Genomic DNA, 22,481 nt, shown 5'->3' with positions numbered 1-22,481 from the left:
AGTTTTTTAATAATCCTTTCTGTTATTTGAACTGCCAGGCATTTACTGAAACTGGGATTATTGATTGAATTTGAGTGTTAAAGAATTTAAAACACAACCCAACCGCCTCACACCTTTTAATATTTACACAATTTCTCCTGGATACAAAGTAAGGGCTGGAACTGATATCATGTGGATTTCTGAGGAAACGAAACTGAAAGTAATATCAAAGATTCAATTTCTCAAATCCAGCTTTCATTGAAATCTGGTATAAAAATTAGACAGTGAAATAAATAAGCCACCTCCCTTGGCTCCTCCGTTAAACTGCAACTGTAAAATGCTGGGATCTACTTATTATCCATGAAGAATGAAACAGGTTTAAAAGTTGAATTGGTAAAACTCACTGAGCATTAGGACCCAGCAGAATCCTCTAATTTGCTATATATTCTGTGATTCAGCCACTGCACAGCTACTCCTCCTTAGTCCAGCTTGGGTTTGTCTTTCGGTAATTCCAGGATCTATCCAGGTAATAACTAACAAATCTACTCGTGATTTCAGGCACTTTAGGTCTTCTACAGTATGTATTTTTAGAAACATTATTTTTCTGTAGTTAAAATAATTGCAGGATTACACCAATATATTCATAACCCATCAATGCATTGCGTATGGTATTTTTTTTGATTGGACTCTGACCCAATGAAGTTGCCTGACCCGCGATGATCTCCAGCTTTTGTTGCTTTCAGTATAGATTCCAGTATCTATAGTAATTTACTCTTACCCGCATGAAGTTGAAGCTAATGGCTTTTTGCTTTCCTGAGTGATACGGAGTAGCGCTTATAGCTGTGTTTCTGTTGTGATGACAACATTACTGTCAAGTCTGCTATGTTCAAGTGAACAAAGATTTGATATTAAGCACATGTGCAAGGCAACATAGCCACTCCAGTCTGAAATTCTGGATTAGTGGTGCTGGAAGAGTACAGCAGTTCAGGCAGCATCCAAGGAGCAGCGAAATCGATGTTTCGGGCAAAAGCCCCTCATCAGGAATAAAGGAAGTGAGCCTGAAGCGTGGAGAGATGAGTGAGAGGAGGGTGGGGGTGAGGAGAAAGTAGCATAGAGTACAATGGGTGAGTAGGGGAGGGGATGAAGGTGATAGGTCAGGGAGGAGAGGGTGGAGTGGATAGGTGGAAAAGAAGATAGACAGGACAAGTTATGGGGACAGTGCTGAGCTGGAAGTTTGGAACTAGGTTGAGATGGGGGAAGGGGAAATGAGGAAACTGTTGAAGTCCACATTGATGCCCTGGGGTTGAAGTGTTCCGAGGCGGAAGATGAGGCGTTCTTCCTCCAGGCGTCTGGTGGTGTGGGAGCGGCAGTGAAGGAGGCCCAGGACCTCCACGTCCTCGGCAGAGTGGGAGGGGGAGTTGAAATGTTAGGCCACGGTGCAGTGTGGTTGATTGGTGCGGGTGTCCCGGAGATGTTCCCTAAAGCGCTCTGCTCGGAGGTGCCCAGTCTCCCCCATGTAGAGGAGACCGCATTGGTAGCAACGGATACAATAAATGATATTAGTAGATGTACAGGTAAAACTTTGATGGGTGTGGAAGGCTCCTTTAGGGCCTTGGAGAGAGGTGAGGGAGGAGGTATGGGCGCAAGTTTAACAGTTCCTGCAGTGGCAGGGGAAGGTGCCAGGCTGGGACGGTGGGTAGTAGGGGGCATGGAGATAGAGAGGTCCAGCAAGGGGAGGGAGGTGTCAGAGATGGTCCAGGTAAATTTAAGGTCAGGGTGGAATGTCTTGGTGAAGTTGATGAATTGCTCAACCTCCTCTCGGGAGCACGAGCTGGCGTCAATGCAGTCATTAATGTAGTGGAGGAAGAGGTGGGGAGTGGTGCCGGTGTAATTACGGAAGATCAACTGTTCTATGTAGCCAACAAGCCGGTCTGCAGCAAGAGACTGAGCAGCACAGGAGGAGAACAGATAACTTTGACTTGTCCAACCTTTCCTCATGCTGGAGGAGGGTGTGCACTACTCAATTTTATTTTCACTCATGGACTGATGAGCAAATTGCAAGAGAGATAAGGTTTGCCAAAGCAGTAATCATCATTCGAAAAAATAATTCCGAAACAACAAGTTGATAATTTAAATCAGTAAATTGACATTCAGCACAGCTGACCAATAAGAACCATTTTTTTTTCATTTTCGGTTATGAAGCAGTGCTAAGGAGAGAAATTGGCTTGGTCCTTGATCACCAAGGAAATGGATGGAGCTAGGAAGTGCGGCCAGGTCAAGCTTTCTAGTTTTTTTTAGCTGTAGCTGTCAAAAGTTGTTTGGATTCCAGAAGAGTTGGAGCTTCAGTAAAATTCCCTGCTACTATATTGTCTGAAATCTCTCGTGATATAGTTTCCTCTTGGACAGGACAATTATGTCTGTGTCCGAATTTACCCTTTTGCCAAGGAGTGGGTTTATGGGATGTTACTATACTGGAACAGTTAATTAGTAATAGGTAGGGTTTCTGCTATTCTGTTAACTTTTCCAACGTTAGGGTATTCCAAATTCCTCTTCCTTTTGTTTGTACTTAAACAAAACACAATTTATTTCAATTCTATAGTTAAATGTCGAGTGGTTTGACCAGGCGCATTACATCTGGAACGTACTTCACATCCACCTCTAAAATAAGAAAAGGTTAGGGTCTGGGCCACCTTCTGAAAATACTTTGAGGGGGCCTGGGCTGGTTCATCCACACTTCCCATCCACACTCACCCAACCACCCTTCCCATTCTCTCACTCACCCATCCACACTCACCCATCCACACTCACCCATCCACACTTCCCATTCTCTCACTCAGCCAGCCCTCCTGTTATTGTTTCAGGTCTGGAAGGTTTGCTGAATAATATCCCTGAAGGGAGTGTGTCCATGAGATCATAAAGCATAAAGACAGAGCCAGTGTTTCAGCCCCTCACGTTCTCTCTGCCATTCAATGATATCTTGGCTAATGATAATCCTCAACTCCAATTTCCTGCCTTTTCCTCATAACACCTGTTTCCCTTTCTGACGAAGAGTCTATCTGTCAGTGTGCCTGAACTTTCTGATTAGCCAATGGAGGAGGCTGACAGAATGGCCAATGAGGAGTACAGCAAGGTAAACCGATCAACATTGTGAAACGCTGTTCAGTGCATAAGGTGATTTAGAAAGAAAAATATTGCCAACAGTTGGATTGTTTCTCACCCTCATCCCACTCTCCGTTGACAGCCCGGCTCTCACCCTCTCCCCGAATGACCTGTCTTTTATCTCACCGCCCTCTCCCGTAAAGATCTGACTCACACTGTTCTGCGCCAATGGACCGTACCTCATCCTTCTCTCCCAACAATCCTCGTCTCTCCTCATAATCCCAGTGACCAACTTTCACTTCCTTTGAATCTCTCTCTACTCCTCACCAACTGATGACCGAGCTCTCTCACTGCTGCTCCTTTCAATGCTGTGACTCTGACTCCACTTCTGCCTACTGACAGTCCAACACGTTCCCTGCAGCCCTGCCCCCACAGTGCCAGCTTCTCTCCGAAAGCCTCCCAGGCCTCATCCTGCACACTCACCAGTTTTTGGCTTCAGGTTGAGTTAAACGGATCACATCTCCCTGCTTACTATTCCTCACTACAAAACCTGTTGCACATTTATTTTCTGACTTCTGATGCTTTGTCAATCACCTTAGCCCTGTGGTTTCTGATTCCTGATCTTTCTGTTTCTGAAAACTGATTATCATCCTTTCATCGATCAAAGCCATTCCTGATTTTCCAACAGCTCCATCCAATCTCCCCTTAGACTTTCCTGCCCCATGGAGAATAATCCCAGAATCTCCACAGAGCTGAGGTCTCTCATCAAGATACCATTCAAACAGATCTCCTCTGCACCCTCACTGAGATCATGGCAACTTTCCCTCAAGGGTGCAGTCCAGAACTGAACACAATATCCCAACTGGGGCCAAAGCGGCGTCTCTGAAAGGTTTAGCACGAATAGCTTGCTTTTGGTTGTGAAATTATTGAGGTTTTTAAATACTTTGACATTTTACCTAACCCTACTCCATCTAAATTTAAGGGTCAAAATTCACCCCCGAGTCTGAAGCAGAAGAGGCAAAAGTAACATCCTTTTTTCTTGAAGAACTTTAGAACAATCTGACAGCTTTCGAGATTTTTTTTATATTTTGTGCCATCACAGATTATTTGTTGAATTCAATGTCATAACCCAGAGTGATGATGCTGTGGCTTTCAAGAGGTTATTTTGTCCTGGTTTTTCTGTTGCAACAGTAGATAGGATAGTGAAGAAGGCATTTGGTATGCTTTCCTTTATTGGTCAGACTATTGAGTACAGGAGTTGGGAGGTCATGTTGCGGCTGTACAGGACATTGGTTAGGCCATTGTTGGAATATTGCATGCAATTCTGGTCTCCTTCCAACGGAAAGATGTCGTGAAACTTGAAAGGGTTCAGAAAATATTTACAAGGATATTGCCAGGGTTGGAGGATCTGAGCTACAGGGAGTGGCTGTTTTCCCTGGATCTGTTTTCTCTGGAGCGTCATAGGCTGAGAGGTGACTTCATAGAGATTTACAAAATTATGAGGAATATGGATAGGATAAATAGGCAAAGTCTTTTCCCTGAGGTCGGGGAGTCCAGAACTAGAGGGCATAGGTTTAGGGTGAGAGGGGAAAGATATAAAAAAGACCTAAGGGGCAACTTTTTCTCGCAGAGGGTGATACGTGTATGAAATGAGCTGCCAGAGGAATGGTGGAGGCTGGTACAATTGCAACATTTAAGAGGCATTTGAATGGGTATATGAATAGGAAGGGTTTGGAGGGATATGGGCCAAGTGCTGGCAAGTGGGACTAGATTGGGTTGGGATATCTGGTCGGGTTGGACCGAAGGTCTGTTTCCATGCTTTACATCTCTATGACCCTAGCCAGACTAAGGTTCTCATGATGTCATTTAAGCCTGAAGCCATTCATCTTTTGCACACACTGAAATGGCAAGGCTTTTAGATCAAATTAGAATAGATTAGATTCCCTACAGTGTGGAAACAGGCCCTTCGGCCCAACAAGTCCACACCGAACCTCTGAAGAGTAACCTACCCAGTTCCATTTTTCTCTGACTAATGCACCTAACATTACGGGCAATCACCTGAACTGTACATCTTTGGACTGTGGGAGGAAACCCACGCAGACACGGGGAGAATGTGCAAACTCCACACAGACAGTCACTCAAGGCTGGAATTGAACTTGGGACCCTAGTGCTGTGAGACAACATTGCTAACCACTGAGCCACCATGCCTTTCAGCAAAAGGGTGCAAGAAAATTCCAAAGGAAGTATAAAGCAGGCTTTACCACCGGTGCCCATAAAAACGGGGAACTGATACAGATTACAGCAGCTAAGGAGAATACGACTTTATCCAAAACTAGTTTAAATAATCTTCACCTCAACACCAAGTTTTGATTTCCTAAAGCAATCCCAGTTTGTCTTTAAATGCAAAGAGGTGGATTTCTAAAACTTCAATGTTAAAAACCACACAACACCAAGTTATCTCCAAATCATGACTTCTAAAACTTCCTTTGCAACCTTTGAAAAACAGGCAGCTGAATGACAATGGCCAGTGGAGCTTTGGACACACCTGATGTGGGGTAAGCCGGTGGGAAAGGCCCATGAGGAGTATTCCATGTTGCCTGCTGATACGTCTGTCTGTTCTGATCAACCATAGACTGCTTTTCTCAGTGCCTACGGATGTGTAATGGAGGCATGTGACTAGCAGTCTTGGAACTCATGTAGGAACAAAAGGATTCCAATGTCCAAGTCTCGGCTGTCCTGCCTAATATCTACAGATTAACCTATAAAAATCCAAACCAAGACAAATGTGAATCTTGGAATACTTTACCAGCAATAGGAGAGATAAACAGTGGAACAGAAACAGACAGCAGAGGTAAGAAGAGTAAGTGAGGTCAGGGCACATTCATCCTCAAAACAATCTGTGAAATACATCAGCACTGACCATAAAGGGGCCACGGTCAGTGCCTTGAAAGTCCCAAGCCTAGACTCGTATAAGGTGGAAGTGGGACAAGTTACCAGCCAAGTCTTCTTTACACAAGGAGAAATTGCTCCTTGTGTATAATCAGCTCCATGGGATGAAACAATCACTTTTCAGAGATGCATTGTGTCTTTGAGCACTCCCTGCAACAAGGATTCCTGACTTGCCATCAAACGATTGGATAAACATCACAGAGCTAGTGAAAGAGCTAACCAGAAACTGTTTAAAGGTTTCTCTCATAAAAGTTCACCCAGAGAGTGTCATCTCAAAAGCCTTGGTATAGTGACAGTTGCGGTTCTACAAAGACTGTGAATCTATTGGTGGGAGATGACTTGGTGGGGTCCTATCCCTGAATCCCATAAACATCATCCTGGTAGCTTAGCAATGACCTGAATCTGAACTGGACCTGCCATTAAATACACTGGCTTCAAGAAAAGGCCAGAGACTGGGCATTCTGAGGCACGGAATATACTTCCTTGCTCCCCACAGCCTGACTCCCCACCTTCAAGGCTCATGTCAGGAGAACAATGGAGTGTGTTCTACTTTCATGTATGAGTGCAAATCCAACAATGCTGACGAAGCTCAACACCATCCAGATCAGAGAAGCCCACTTGCAAATGAATCATGTAGTCACTCTATCCACCACTGATGCACAGAGTCAGCAATGTATCAATGGCAAGACCCAGTTCAACAACTCACCAAGGCTATTTTAACAGTACCATACAAACACACACCCTCCAAACCTAGAAAGGCAAGAGCAGCAGATACATAGGAACACCATCACCTGCATGTTCCCTTATAACCCACAAACCATCCTGACTTGGAACTTTATTGCTGCTGCTTCTTGAGTCAAAATTCTGGAATTCCTACCTCACAGCAGTATAGATGTACCTTCAGGGTTGTTTAGCTCAGATGGTTGGTTGACTAGTTTGTGACTCAGTGCGATGCCAACAGTACAGATCAATTCTCTCAGTGGCTCTGGTCAACACGGAGATCTCTCTTTCTCAACCTCTTACCATTTTCACCTGAGGCATGGGGACTTCACTAAAAACATCCCTATGACTACAGTGATTCAATAATCTTACCACCACCTTGTCAAGGGTGTTTCGGAAAGTGTAATAAATACGAGACCGGCAAGCCATTCTCACATTCTGTGAAAGAATTTTTCAAAAGTACTGATTTTTGTTGGCGTTGCTGCAACAAACTGTTTGCTCTTTCCCACACTGAAACATTTATTAGTTGTACAGCACTTTGGGATGCCTGGTGTCTACAAATGTATTGTATAAAGGTAAAAGGCTTCCTTTCTAGATAATTGAACCAACCTCTTGAATTCATGGTCGTGCGTTGAAACGAAAGAACAGTCACAATAAAAGTGAATAACATTTATGTGTATCTGGGGTGGATGTGTGCGACACTGGTGAGGGAAGATGTGATGTTTATATTATTTATTTCTGTAATAAAAACTTTAGGATCAAGATTTTAACATGAAACCTTTATTCAGTTTGTAGAGTGAATATCTGGAGACAATCATGCTGGGAATTGGAGCTATAATAACAGGTGCAGGTAAGCGCTATTCAATCATATAAATCCTTTTCTTTAAATAATGAAAGTAAAAGGGAAATCAAGGGGAAATCTTTCCACTAACTGGAATCATAACAAGCACAAGGAAGATGGTTGTGGCTGTTCTGAGAAGGCAACATGCTGTCTGCAATGTGGAACTCTAGTCACAGGCTGTGTCAGGACATTACTTTGGACGACACATATATTTGTTTAGCTGTATGTGAACTCACCACATTTATTTAAGCTAATATATTATTCCCTGGTATTCAGCTGATATATTTACTTTTAAGTAAAATGAATCAAAGAAGAAACCAGCCTTGCAAGCTTGTAGGCTGAAAGGAGCAACAGCAAAGTATAACTACAATCCAGATGTTCGCATAGTTCAGAAAACAGAAGACAATAAGATTATTTTCTAGATTGTGTATCTCCAGTTGGTTGGTTTGTGCAGACAGACAGCTAATTCAAATCCACCTTGTCTAAATTCTAGCAATGACAAGAAAGGTGGTCTGCATGAAGAATGATGAGCCAAAAGAGCTATCACGAAAAGAGGGTGCAATCTACAAAATAGAAAACGAACAATAAGTACTGAACTCTATGCAAAGCAGAATGGCTATCAAATCCACCAGGATAAAATAGAATGCCATATATTATCTGATCCAAGATTAAGCAAAGGATGCAGTTATGCTACATAGGTCAAGAAGTTGCAGAACCAGTTAGGCAAACTGTGAAAATATATCCAGCAGTTTGTAATAGGAGCTTACACCAAGTCAGTTTTTTGGACTTGTGTGAAGCAAACTAGGACATTCCCTCAAAAATATGGAACATGATAAAAGATCAGCTGCATTCAATTATCAATTTTGGGATTTACCAGGTGGAATTGACATCCACAGGCAAAAGCTGCAGGAATCAATAGATTAGTCTGTCAGTAAATGCGTTAACACAAAGCAAGTGAGAACTCATCATCTCTCCAAATTCTCTGAGAATCAGGACACACTTCTTGACAAACATGGGAGGATAAAAGTGGTGCTGGTGTGGAACTACTTCACCAACATGTGGAACACACCCTACAATGGGAACCTGGTTTCTTGCAATAATATATTTCTCGACAAACATGGGAGGATAAAAGTGGTGCAGGTGTGGAACTGCTTCACCGACATGTGGGATACATCACAAAGTGGGACCCTGGTTTCTTGCACTAATATACAAAGTAAACAGTGAACTCAGACTTAGACACTCACAACACTTAATGAAACAATGCTGAGCAACAACAGAAAACATCGACGCAAATTGTGGAAACAAACACAAAAGAACACACCTAGACTGAACACCAGGACAACAATCAACACACGGCAACAGGTCCACAAACCAACATCAACCAAAGGCAAAATATACCAGATATTTCAAAAAGGCTGGATGGACTTATGGTGAAGGAAATTGACCTTAATTGCAGATGGGAAGGAAGTGGACTTTAGAATTTCAGGTTTTGAGCAATATTAAGTTGGATCAATGTTGTTCTCAAATTTAAAAACTGCCACTTGATTCCCTGGTATTTTAATCAATATTAAATTTCTGAACATTGTGCCGTACTGAAATGGGGAAATATTATCTTTCAGTTATAACCACTGCTGCTGCCCCGGTGATTCTGGGAGCTGTGGGATTTACCAGTGCTGGAATAGCAGGAGGCTCCATTGCAGCAAGTATGATGTCTTCAGCAGCTATCGCCAATGGGGGAGGAGTAGCTGCTGGAAGTCTGGTGGCCCTCCTTCAATCTGCTGGTAAAATCTGCTGATAAGTAATGAATAGTTCTCAGGATTTCTGCTTCAAAACTTCACTGATGAAGTCTTAGCATTGATGACTGTACCCAATAATATTTTATTGTTTTGGATGCTTCTCTCGGAGTAGACTTTACAAAAGCTAAGTGACAGTTTTGCAATAAATATTAATACAACTGATGTTTTAACCTCAGCAGTGTAAGGGTTGGCTTTATTGTGATTACAAATAAGGAAGTTAGCTATCTAACAATTTCACAATGCATTCTGTCTTTCCCAAGAATATCATTCAGACCAGAATTGTAAGAAATGTTGAGATTAATAAATTCAGGATATGTCATGTGGATGTGCTTTGCTTTTCTGTTCTTTGCAGGGGCGGCTGGAATCCCAGTAGCTGCCAAACTTGGACTGGGAGCTGCAGGTGCTTTCATTGGTGCACTTTTCTAACATTCGAAAATAAAAATGCCTAAAGACAACGGAAAATAAATAATTTTTATTCTGAATCAGAGGAGGGAAAAGGCAACTGAAGCCTGATGCTGAAATTCAATAAAAGCTCTGCATAATCGAACATTTCTCTCTGTCTGTTTCTTCATCCCAAATATGGGAAGTTCTTGTGCAGCAGTTTTGCTCAAATTGTTTGCACCAATGGCCTAGGGGTATTATTGCTAGACCCGGGTGATGCTCTGGGTTCAAATCTACCCTGGCAGATGGGGGAAATTTCCATTCAAAAATAAGGGATTATAAAATCAAGACCCTAATGATAATCATGATTTTTGGTTCACTTTCGGGAAGGGAACATGCCATCCTTTTCTGATTGACATGTGACGACACGCCCACAACAATGTGGTTAATTATTAACTGCCCTCTGGGCAATAGTGATGCCCACATCTTGTGAAGGAATAAAAGTGCCAGCATCCGGCTTCACACTAAAATTTATCTCATGAAACATTCATGACCTTTTCTGGATTATTAACCAATGGTAGATTTTTTTTCAGAGTAATTCTTCTCTAATTTGTGTTTTAACTTATTTAAGGCACACTTGTCACAATTTGGAAAAATGGTAACTGCTTTAATCCTCAAAACCCTGGCTTGCTTTGAGATCCTCATTTGAGTTTTCAGTTTTGAGCCTTAATCGTACATTTGTAGAATTATAGAATCCTTACAGTGTGGAAGCTGGCCATTCAGACCATCAAGTCTACACCGACCCTCCAAAGACTATCCCATCCAGCCCCAGCCCCCTTCCCTATCACCTTGCATTTCCCATAGCTAAACCACCTGGCCTGCACATCTTTGGACTGCGGTGGAATTCTGCAAAGACACGGGGAGAACGTGCCAACTCCACACAGACAGTCATCCAAGGCTGGAGTCAAATTTGGGTGCCAGGTGCTGTGAGGCAGCAGTGCTGAACTGAATCAATATGCCACCAGATAAAGATTTGTCTTTTTTTAAGGCAGAATGTTCCTTTCCTGATTCCAATGCCTGAAATTGTTTTTTATGATTGTTTTCGGGCTATTAACAAGTTTAGTTTAATATTCAATTTTCTGTCTTTAATGGGAAGATGCCACACCAATATGATTTTCAACTTAAAATGTTGTTGGTTAAGGTACGGTAAGAGTGTATTTCACTTTGTGCAAGGAATTGCAAATCTTAGTTCCCTCACACCTCAGGATTACGCTGTAATATTAAATCATCTGGGGTTCTGCAGCACTCTACTGCTCCAGCCTCCTTGTGACAATCTAGTCAGGTAATCTTGCTGTCAACCCAGTGGTCTGTGTTGCCTATTATTGTGCCAGTCTGAGTTGGTGAGCTACTGATGTGGAGTGGCCAATTCCACACAACTCAATGGGAACCTGGTGTTCTAAACAGCTCCAGCCCCCTCACACACACAAATTAATTTCCTTCACCCCTTTCACACAAGGTGGAGTTTATTCTCTGTTTATTGAATGGCTGTACATCTAAGTTTTTTAATAATCCTTTCTGTTATTTGAACTGCCAGGCATTTACTGAAACTGGGATTATTGGAACTTGAGTGTTAAAGAATTTAAAACACAACCCAACCTCCTGATACCTTTTAATATTTACACAATTTCTCCTGGATACAAAGTAAGGGCTGGAAGTGATATCATGTGGATTTCTGAGGAAACGAAACTGAAAGTAATGTCATAGATTCGATTTCTCAAATCCAGCTTTCATTGAAATTTGGTATAAAAATTAGACAGTGAAATAAATAAGTCACCCCCCTTGGCTCCTCCGTTAAACTGCAACTGTAAAATGCTGGGATCTACTTATTATCCATGAAGAATGAAACAGGTTTAAAAATTGAATTGGTAAAACTCACTGAGCATTAGGACCCAGCAGAATCCTCTAATTTGCTATATATTCTGTGATTCAGCCACTGCACAGCTACTCCTCCTTAGTCCAGCTTGGGTTTGTCTTTCGGTAATTCCAGGATCTATCCAGGTAATAACTAACAAATCTACTCGTGATTTCAGGCACTTTAGGTCTTCTACAGTATGTATTTTTAGAAACATTATTTTTCTGTAGTTAAAATAATTGCAGGATTACACCAATATATTCATAACCCATCAATGCATTGCGTATGGCATTTTTTTTGATTGGACTCTGACCCAATGAAGTTGCCTGACCCGCGATGATCACCAGCTTTTGTTGCTTTCAGTATAGATTCCAGTATCTATAGTAATTTGCTCTTACCCGCATGAAGTTGAAGCTAATGGCTATTTGCTTTCCTGAGTGATACGGAGTAGCGCTTATAGCTGTGTTTCTGTTGTGATGACAACATTACTGTCAAGTCTGCTATGTTCAAGTGAACAAAGATTTGATATTAAGCACATGTGCAAGGCAACATAGCCAGTCCAGTCTGAAATTCTGGATTAGTGGTGCTGGAAGAGTACAGCAGTTCAGGCAGCATCCAAGGAGCAGCGAAATCGACGTTTCGGGCAAAAGCCCCTCATCAGGAATAAAGGAAGTGAGCCTGAAGCGTGGAGAGATGAGTGAGAGGAGGGTGGGGGTGAGGAGAAAGTAGCATAGAGTACAATGGGTGAGTGGGGGAGGGGATGAAGGTGATAGGTCAGGGAGGAGAGGGTGGAGTGGATAGGTGGAAAAGAAGATAGACAGCTAGGACAAGTTATGGGGACAGTGCTGAGCTGGAAGTTTGGAACTAGGGTGAGACGGGGGAAGGGGAAATGAGGAAACTGTTGAAGTCCACATTGATGCCCTGGGGTTGAAGTGTTCCGAGGCGGAAGATGAGGCGTTCTTCCTCCAGGCGTCTGGTGGTGCGGGAGCGGCAGTGAAGGAGGCCCAGGACCTCCACGTCCTCGGCAGAGTGGGAGGGGGAGTTGAAATGTTAGGCCACGGTGCAGTGTGGTTGATTGGTGCGGGTGTCCCGGAGATGTTCCCTAAAGCGCTCTGCTAGGAGGTGCCCAGTCTCCCCCATGTAGAGGAGACCGCATTGGTAGCAACGGATACAATAAATGATATTAGTAGATGTACAGGTAAAACTTTGATGGGTGTGGAAGGCTCCTTTAGGGCCTTGGAGAGAGGTGAGGGAGGAGGTATGGGCGCAAGTTTAACAGTTCCTGCAGTGGCAGGGGAAGGTGCCAGGCTGGGACGGTGGGTAGTAGGGGGCATGGAGATAGAGAGGTCCAGCAAGGGGAGGGAGGTGTCAGAGATGGTCCAGGTAAATTTAAGGTCAGGGTGGAATGTCTTGGTGAAGTTGATGAATTGCTCAACCTCCTCTCGGGAGCACGAGCTGGCGTCAATGCAGTCATTAATGTAGTGGAGGAAGAGGTGGGGAGTGGTGCCGGTGTAATTACGGAAGATCAACTGTTCTACGTAGCCAACAAGCCGGTCTGCAGCAAGAGACTGAGCAGCACAGGAGGAGAACAGATAACTTTGACTTGTCCAACCTTTCCTCATGCTGGAGGAGGGTGTGCACTACTCAATTTTATTTTCACTCATGGACTGGTGAGCAAATTGCAAGAGAGATAAGGTTTGCCAAAGCAGTAATCATCATTCGGAAAAATAATTCCGAAACAACAAGTTGATAATTTAAATCAGTAAATTGACATTCAGCACAGCTGACCAATAGAACCATTTTTTTTTTCATTTTCGGTTATGAAGCAGTGCTAAGGAGAGAAATTGGCTTGGTCCTTGATCACCAAGGAAATGGATGGAGCTAGGAAGTGCGGCCAGGTCAAGCTTTCTAGTTTTTTTTAGCTGTAGCTGTCAAAAGTTGTTTGGATTCCAGAAGAGTTGGAGCTTCAGTAAAATTCCCTGCTACTATATTGTCTGAAATCTCTCGTGATATAGTTTCCTCTTGGACAGGACAATTATGTCTGTGTCCGAATTTACCCTTTTGCCAAGGAGTGGGTTTATGGGATGTTACTATACTGGAACAGTTAATTAGTAATAGGTAGGGTTTCTGCTATTCTGTTAACTTTTCCAATGTTAGGGTATTCCAAATTCCTCTTTCTTTTGTTTGTACTTAAACAAAACACAATTTATTTAAATTCTATAGTTAAATGTTGAGTGGTTTGACCAGGCGCATTACATCTGGAATGTACTTCACATCCACCTTTAAAATAAGAAAAGGTTAGGGTCTGGGCCACCTTCTGAAAATATTTTGAGGGGGCCTGGGCTGGTTCATCCACACTCGCCCATCCACACTCGCCCATCCACACTTCCCATTCTCTCACTCACCCAGCCCTCCTGTTATTGTTTCAGGTCTGGAAGGTTTGCTGAATAATATCCCTGAAGGGAAGTGTGTCCATGAGATCATAAAGCATAAAGACAGAGCCAGTGTTTCAGCCCCTCAAGTTCTCTCTGCCATTCAATGATATCTTGGCTAATGATAATCCTCAACTCCAATTTCCTGCCTTTTCCTCATAACACCTGTTTCCCTTTCTGACGAAGAGTCTATCTGTCAGTGTGCCTGAACTTTCTGATTAGCCAATGGAGGAGGCTGACAGAATGGCCAATGAGGAGTACAGCAAGGTAAACCGATCAACGTTGTGAAACGCTGTTCAGTGCATAAGGTGATTTAGAAAGAAAAATATTGCCAACAGTTGGATTGTTTCTCACCCTCATCCCACTCTCCGCTGACAGCCCGGCTCTCGCCCTCTCCCTGACTGACCTGTCTTTCACCTCACCGCCCTCTCCCGTAAAGATCTGACTCACACTGTTCTGCGCCAATGGACCGTACCTCGTCCTTCTCTCCCAAAAATCCTCGTCTCTCCTCATAATCCCAGTGACCAACTTTCACTTCCTTTGAATCTCTCTCTACTCCTCCCCAACTGATGACCGAGCTCTCTCACTGCTGCTCCTTTCAATGCTGTGACTCTGACTCCACTTCTGCCTACTGACAGTCCAACACGTTCCCTGCAGCCCTGCCCCCACAGTGCCAGCTTCTCTCCGAAAGCCTCCCAGGACTCATCCTGCACACTCACCAGTTTTTGGCTTCAGGTTGAGTTAAACGGATCACATCTCCTTGCTTACTATTCCTCACTACAAAACCTGTTGCACATTTATTTTCTGACTTCTGATGCTTTGTCAATCACCTTAGCCCTGTGGTTTCTGATTCCTGATCTTTCTGTCTCTGAAAACTGGTTATCATCCTTTCATTGATCAAAGCCATTCCTAATTTTCCATAAGCTCCATCCAATCTCCCCTTAGACTTTTCTGCCCCATGGAGAATAATCCCAGAATCTCCACAGAGCTGAGGTCTCTCATCAAGATACCATTCAAACTGATCTCCTCTGCACCCTCACTGAGATCATGGCAACTTTCCCTCAAGGGTGCAGTCCAGAACTGAACACAATATCCCAACTGGGGCCAAAGCAGCGTCTCTGAAAGGTTTAGCACGAATAGCTTGCTTTTGGTTGTGAAATTATTGAGGTTTTTAAATACTTTGACATTTTACCTAACCCTACTCCATCTAAATTTAAGGGTCAAAATTCACCCCCGAGTCTGAAGCAGAAGAGGCAAAAGTAACATCCTTTTTTCTTGAAGAACTTTAGAACAATCTGACAGCTTTCGAGATTTTTTTTATATTTTGTGCCATCACAGATTATTTGTTGAATTCAATGTCATAACCCAGAGTGATGATGCTGTGGCTTTCAAGAGGTTATTTTGTCCTGGTTTTTCTGTTGCAACAGTAGATAGGATAGTGAAGAAGGCATTTGGTATGCTTTCCTTTATTGGTCAGAGTATTGAGTACAGGAGTTGGGAGGTCATGTTGCGGCTGTACAGGACATTGGTTAGGCCATTGTTGGAATATTGCATGCAATTCTGGTCTCCTTCCAACGGAAAGATGTCGTGAAACTTGAAAGGGTTCAGAAAATATTTACAAGGATGTTGCCAGGGTTGGAGGATCTGAGCTACAGGGAGTGGCTGTTTTCCCTGGAGCTGTTTTCTCTGGAGCGTCATAGGCTGAGAGGTGACTTCATAGAGATTTACAAAATTATGAGGAATATGGATAGGATAAATAGGCAAAGTCTTTTCCCTGAGGTCGGGGAGTCCAGAACTAGAGGGCGTAGGTTTAGGGTGAGAGGGGAAAGATATAAAAAAGACCTAAGGGGCAACTTTTTCTCGCAGAGGGTGATACGTGTATGAAATGAGCTGCCAGAGGAATGGTGGAGGCTGGTACAATTGCAACATTTAAGAGGCATTTGGATGGGCATATGAATAGGAAGGGTTTGGAGGGATATGGGCCAAGTGCTGGCAAGTGGGACTAGATTGGGTTGGGATATCTGGTCAGGTTGGACCGAAGGTCTGTTTCCATGCTTTACATCTCTATGACCCTAGCCAGACTAAGGTTCTCATGATGTCATTTAAGCCTGAAGCCATTCATCTTTTGCACACACTGAAATGGCAAGGCTTTTAGATCAAATTAGAATAGATTAGATTCCCTACAGTGTGGAAACAGGCCCTTCGGCCCAACAAGTCCACACCGAACCTCTGAAGAGTAACCTACCCAGTTCCATTTTCCTCTGACTAATGCACCTAACATTACGGGCAATCACCTGAACTGTACATCTTTGGACTGTGGGAGGAAACCCACGCAGACACGGGGAGAATGTGCAAACTCCACACAGACAGTCACTCAAGGCTGGAATTGAACTTGGGACCCTAGTGCTGTGAGGCAACAGTGCTAACCACTGAGCCACCATGCCTTTCGGCAAAAGGGTGCAAGAAAATTCCAAAGGAAGTATAAAGCAGGCTTTACCACCGGTGCCCATAAAAACGGAGAACTGATACAGATTACAGCAGCTAAGGAGAATACGACTTTATCCAAAACTAGTTTAAATAATCTTCACCTCAACACCAAGTTTTGATTTCCTAAAGCAATCCCAGTTTGTCTTTAAATGCAAAGAGGTGGATTTCTAAAACTTCAATGTTAAAAACCACACAACACCAAGTTATCTCCAAATCATGACTTCTAAAACTTCCTTTGCAACCTTTGAAAAACAGGCAGCTGAATGACAATGGCCAGTGGAGCTTTGGACACACCTGATGTGGGGTAAGCCGGTGGGAAAGGCCCATGAGGAGTATTCCATGTTGCCTGCTGATACGTCTGTCTGTTCTGATCAACCATAGACTGCTTTTCTCAGTGCCTACGGATGTGTAATGGAGGCATGTGACTAGCAGTCTTGGAACTCATGTAGGAACAAAAGGATTCCAATGTCCAAGTCTCGGCTGTCCTGCCTAATATCTACAGATTAACCTATAAAAATCCAAACCAAGACAAATGTGAATCTTGGAACACTTTACCAGCAATAGGAGAGATAAACAGTGGAACAGAAACAGACAGCAGAGGTAAGAAGAGTAAGTGAGGTCAGGGCACATTCATCCTCAAAACAATCTGTGAAATACATCAGCACTGACCATAAAGGGGCCACGGTCAGTGCCTTGAAAGTCCCAAGCCTAGACTCGTATAAGGTGGAAGTGGGACAAGTTACCAGCCAAGTCTTCTTTACACAAGGAGAAATTGCTCCTTGTGTATAACCAGCTCCATGGGATGAAACAATCACTTTTCAGAGATGCATTGTGTCTTTGAGCACTCCCTGCAACAAGGATTCCTGACTTGCCATCAAACGATTGGATAAACATCACAGAGCTAGTGAAAGAGCTAACCAGAAACTGTTTAAAGGTTTCTCTCATAAAAGTTCACCCAGAGAGTGTCATCTCGAAAGCCTTGGTATAGTGACAATTGCGGTTCTACAAAGACTGTGAATCTATTGGTGGGAGATGACTTGGTGGGGTCCTATCCCTGAATCCCATAAACATCATCCTGGTAGCTTAGCAATGACCTGAATCTGAACTGGACCTGCCATTAAATACACTGGCTTCAAGAAAAGGCCAGAGACTGGGCATTCTGAGGCACGGAATATACTTCCTTGCTCCCCACAGCCTGATCCCCCACCTTCAAGGCTCATGTCAGGAGAACAATGGAGTGTGTTCTACTTTCATGTATGAGTGCAAATCCAACAATGCTGACGAAGCTCAACACCATTCAGAGCAGAGAAGCCCACTTGCAAATGAATCATATAGTCACTCTATCCACCACTGATGCACAGAGTCAGCAATGTATCAATGGCAAGACCCAATTCAACAACTCACCAAGGCTATTTTAACAGTACCATACAAACGCACACCCTCCAAACCTAGAAAGGCAAGAGCAGCAGATACATAGGAACACCATCACCTGCATGTTCCCTTATAACCCACAAACCATCCTGACTTGGAACTTTATTGCTGCTGCTTCTTGAGTCAAAATTCTGGAATTCCTACCTCACAGCAGTATAGATGTACCTTCAGGGTTGTTTAGCTCAGATGGTTGGTTGACTAGTTTGTGACTCAGTGCGATGCCAACAGTACAGATCAATTCTCTCAGTGGCTCTGGTCAACACGGAGATCTCTCTTTCTCAACCTCTTACCATTTTCACCTGAGGCATGGGGACTTCACTAAAAACATCCCTATGACTACAGTGATTCAATAATCTTACCACCACCTTGTCAAGGGTGTTTCGGAAAGTGTAATAAATACGAGACCGGCAAGCCATTCTCACATTCTGTGAAAGAATTTTTCAAAAGTACTGATTTTTGTTGGAGTTGCTGCAACAAACTGTTTGCTCTTTCCCACACTGAAACATTTATTAGTTGTACAGCACTATGGGATGCCTGGTGTCTACAAATGTATTGTATAAAGGTAAAAGGCTTCCTTTCTAGATAATTGAACCAACCTCTTGAATTCATGGTCGTGCGTTGAAACGAAAGAACAGTCACAATAAAAGTGAATAACATTTATGTGTATCTGGGGTGGATGTGTGCGACACTGGTGAGGGAAGATGTGATGTTTATATTATTTATTTCTGTAATAAAAACTTTAGGATCAAGATTTTAACATGAAACCTTTATTCAGTTTGTAGAGTGAATATCTGGAGACAATCATGCTGGGAATTGGAGCTATAATAACAGGTGCAGGTAAGCGCTATTCAATCATATAAATCCTTTTCTTTAAATAATGAAAGTAAAAGGGAAATCAAGGGGAAATCTTTCCACTAACTGGAATCATAACAAGCACAAGGAAGATGGTTGTGGCTGTTCTGAGAAGGCAACATGCTGTCTGCAATGTGGAACTCTAGTCACAGGCTGTGTCAGGACATTACTTTGGACGACACATATATTTGTTTAGCTGTATGTGAACTCACCACATTTATTTAAGCTAATATATTATTCCCTGGTATTCAGCTGATATATTTACTTTTAAGTAAAATGAATCAAAGAAGAAACCAGCCTTGCAAGCTTGTAGGCTGAAAGGAGCAACAGCAAAGTATAACTACAATCCAGATGTTCGCATAGTTCAGAAAACAGAAGACAATAAGATTAATTTCTAGATTTTGTATCTCCAGTTGGTTGGTTTGTGCAGGCAGACAGCTAATTCAAATCCACCTTGTCTAAATTCTAGCAATGACAAGAAAGGTGGTCTGCATGAAGAATGATGAGCCAAAAGAGCTATCACGAAAAGAGGGTGCAATCTACAAAATAGAAAACGAACAATAAGTACTGAACTCTATGCAAAGCAGAATGGCTATCAAATCCACCAGGATAAAATAGAATGCCATATATTATCTGATCCAAGATTAAGCAAAGGATGCAGTTATGCTACATAGGTCAAGAAGTTGCAGAACCAGTTAGGCAAACTGTGAAAATATATCCAGCAGTTTGTAATAGGAGCTTACACCAAGTCAGTTTTTTGGACTTGTGTGAAGCAAACTAGGACATTCCCTCAAAAATATGGAACATGATAAAAGATCAGCTGCATTCAATTATCAATTTTGGGATTTACCAGGTGGAATTGACATCCACAGGCAAAAGCTGCAGGAATCAATAGATTAGTCTGTCAGTAAATGCGTTAACACAAAGCAAGTGAGAACTCATCATCTCTCCAAATTCTCTGAGAATCAGGACACACTTCTTGACAAACATGGGAGGATAAAAGTGGTGCTGGTGTGGAACTACTTCACCAACATGTGGAACACACCCTACAATGGGAACCTGGTTTCTTGCAATAATATATTTCTCGACAAACATGGGAGGATAAAAGTGGTGCAGGTGTGGAACTGCTTCACCGACATGTGGGATACATCACAAAGTGGGACCCTGGTTTCTTGCACTAATATACAAAGTAAACAGTGAACTCAGACTTAGACACTCACAACACTTAATGAAACAATGCTGAGCAACAACAGAAAACATCGACGCAAATTGTGGAAACAAACACAAAAGAACACACCTAGACTGAACACCAGGACAACAATCAACACACGGCAACAGGTCCACAAACCAACATCAACCAAAGGCAAAATATACCAGATATTTCAAAAAGGCTGGATGGATTTATGGTGAAGGAAATTGACCTTAATTGCAGATGGGAAGGAAGTGGACTTTAGAATTTCAGGTTTTGAGCAATATTAAGTTGGATCAATGTTGTTCTCAAATTTAAAAACTGCCACTTGATTCCCTGGTATTTTAATCAATATTAAATTTCTGAACATTGTGCCGTACTGAAATGGGGAAATATTATCTTTCAGTTATAACCACTGCTGCTGCCCCGGTGATTCTGGGAGCTGTGGGATTTACCAGTGCTGGAATAGCAGGAGGCTCCATTGCAGCAAGTATGATGTCTTCAGCAGCTATCGCCAATGGGGGAGGAGTAGCTGCTGGAAGTCTGGTGGCCCTCCTTCAATCTGCTGGTAAAATCTGCTGATAAGTAATGAATAGTTCTCAGGATTTCTGCTTCAAAACTTCACTGATGAAGTCTTAGCATTGATGACTGTACCCAATAATATTTTATTGTTTTGGATGCTTCTCTCGGAGTAGACTTTACAAAAGCTAAGTGACAGTTTTGCAATAAATATTAATACAACTGATGTTTTAACCTCAGCAGTGTAAGGGTTGGCTTTATTGTGATTACAAATAAGGAAGTTAGCTATCTAACAATTTCACAATGCATTCTGTCTTTCCCAAGAATATCATTCAGACCAGAATTGTAAGAAATGTTGAGATTAATAAATTCAGGATATGTCATGTGGATGTGCTTTGCTTTTCTGTTCTTTGCAGGGGCGGCTGGAATCCCAGTAGCTGCCAAACTTGGACTGGGAGCTGCAGGTGCTTTCATTGGTGCACTTTTCTAACATTCGAAAATAAAAATGCCTAAAGACAACGGAAAATAAATAATTTTTATTCTGAATCAGAGGAGGGAAAAGGCAACTGAAGCCTGATGCTGAAATTCAATAAAAGCTCTGCATAATCGAACATTTCTCTCTGTCTGTTTCTTCATCCCAAATATGGGAAGTTCTTGTGCAGCAGTTTTGCTCAAATTGTTTGCACCAATGGCCTAGGGGTATTATTGCTAGACCCGGGTGATGCTCTGGGTTCAAATCTACCCTGGCAGATGGGGGAAATTTCCATTCAAAAATAAGGGATTATAAAATCAAGACCCTAATGATAATCATGATTTTTGGTTCACTTTCGGGAAGGGAACATGCCATCCTTTTCTGATTGACATGTGACGACACGCCCACAACAATGTGGTTAATTATTAACTGCCCTCTGGGCAATAGTGATGCCCACATCTTGTGAAGGAATAAAAGTGCCAGCATCCGGCTTCACACTAAAATTTATCTCATGAAACATTCATGACCTTTTCTGGATTATTAACCAATGGTAGATTTTTTTTCAGAGTAATTCTTCTCTAATTTGTGTTTTAACTTATTTAAGGCACACTTGTCACAATTTGGAAAAATGGTAACTGCTTTAATCCTCAAAACCCTGGCTTGCTTTGAGATCCTCATTTGAGTTTTCAGTTTTGAGCCTTAATCGTACATTTGTAGAATTATAGAATCCTTACAGTGTGGAAGCTGGCCATTCAGACCATCAAGTCTACACCGACCCTCCAAAGACTATCCCATCCAGCCCCAGCCCCCTTCCCTATCACCTTGCATTTCCCATAGCTAAACCACCTGGCCTGCACATCTTTGGACTGCGGTGGAATTCTGCAAAGACACGGGGAGAACGTGCCAACTCCACACAGACAGTCATCCAAGGCTGGAGTCAAATTTGGGTGCCAGGTGCTGTGAGGCAGCAGTGCTGAACTGAATCAATATGCCACCAGATAAAGATTTGTCTTTTTTTAAGGCAGAATGTTCCTTTCCTGATTCCAATGCCTGAAATTGTTTTTTATGATTGTTTTCGGGCTATTAACAAGTTTAGTTTAATATTCAATTTTCTGTCTTTAATGGGAAGATGCCACACCAATATGATTTTCAACTTAAAATGTTGTTGGTTAAGGTACGGTAAGAGTGTATTTCACTTTGTGCAAGGAATTGCAAATCTTAGTTCCCTCACACCTCAGGATTACGCTGTAATATTAAATCATCTGGGGTTCTGCAGCACTCTACTGCTCCAGCCTCCTTGTGACAATCTAGTCAGGTAATCTTGCTGTCAACCCAGTGGTCTGTGTTGCCTATTATTGTGCCAGTCTGAGTTGGTGAGCTACTGATGTGGAGTGGCCAATTCCACACAACTCAATGGGAACC

General features: G+C 42.6%; 2 protein-coding genes across 2 annotated transcripts; both read left to right on the top strand.

Moving 5' to 3' along the window:
- The first annotated feature begins 429 nt into the window (after positions 1–429).
- Positions 430–9,931, top strand: LOC132830084 (interferon alpha-inducible protein 27-like protein 2A). The gene is made up of 4 exons (XM_060847559.1): positions 430–505; positions 7,536–7,597; positions 9,208–9,369; positions 9,737–9,931. The coding sequence occupies exons 2-4, from the start codon at positions 7,564–7,566 to the stop codon at positions 9,808–9,810; spliced, it is 270 nt and encodes an 89-aa protein (XP_060703542.1). The 5' UTR covers positions 430–505; positions 7,536–7,563; the 3' UTR covers positions 9,811–9,931.
- Positions 9,932–11,622: 1,691 nt separating this feature from the next.
- Positions 11,623–21,198, top strand: LOC132830072 (interferon alpha-inducible protein 27-like protein 2A). Its single transcript, XM_060847541.1, has 4 exons — positions 11,623–11,823; positions 18,803–18,864; positions 20,475–20,636; positions 21,004–21,198. Exons 2-4 carry the CDS (start codon positions 18,831–18,833, stop codon positions 21,075–21,077), a joined length of 270 nt encoding a protein of 89 aa, XP_060703524.1. The 5' UTR covers positions 11,623–11,823; positions 18,803–18,830; the 3' UTR covers positions 21,078–21,198.
- Positions 21,199–22,481: the final 1,283 nt, after the last annotated feature.

Source organism: Hemiscyllium ocellatum, chromosome 30 (genome assembly GCF_020745735.1).
Source record: "Hemiscyllium ocellatum isolate sHemOce1 chromosome 30, sHemOce1.pat.X.cur, whole genome shotgun sequence".
In the NCBI taxonomy this organism is placed as follows: domain Eukaryota; kingdom Metazoa; phylum Chordata; class Chondrichthyes; order Orectolobiformes; family Hemiscylliidae; genus Hemiscyllium; species Hemiscyllium ocellatum.
Note: the sequence above shows the minus strand (reverse complement) of the source record. Positions and strands in the feature narration are given on the sequence as shown.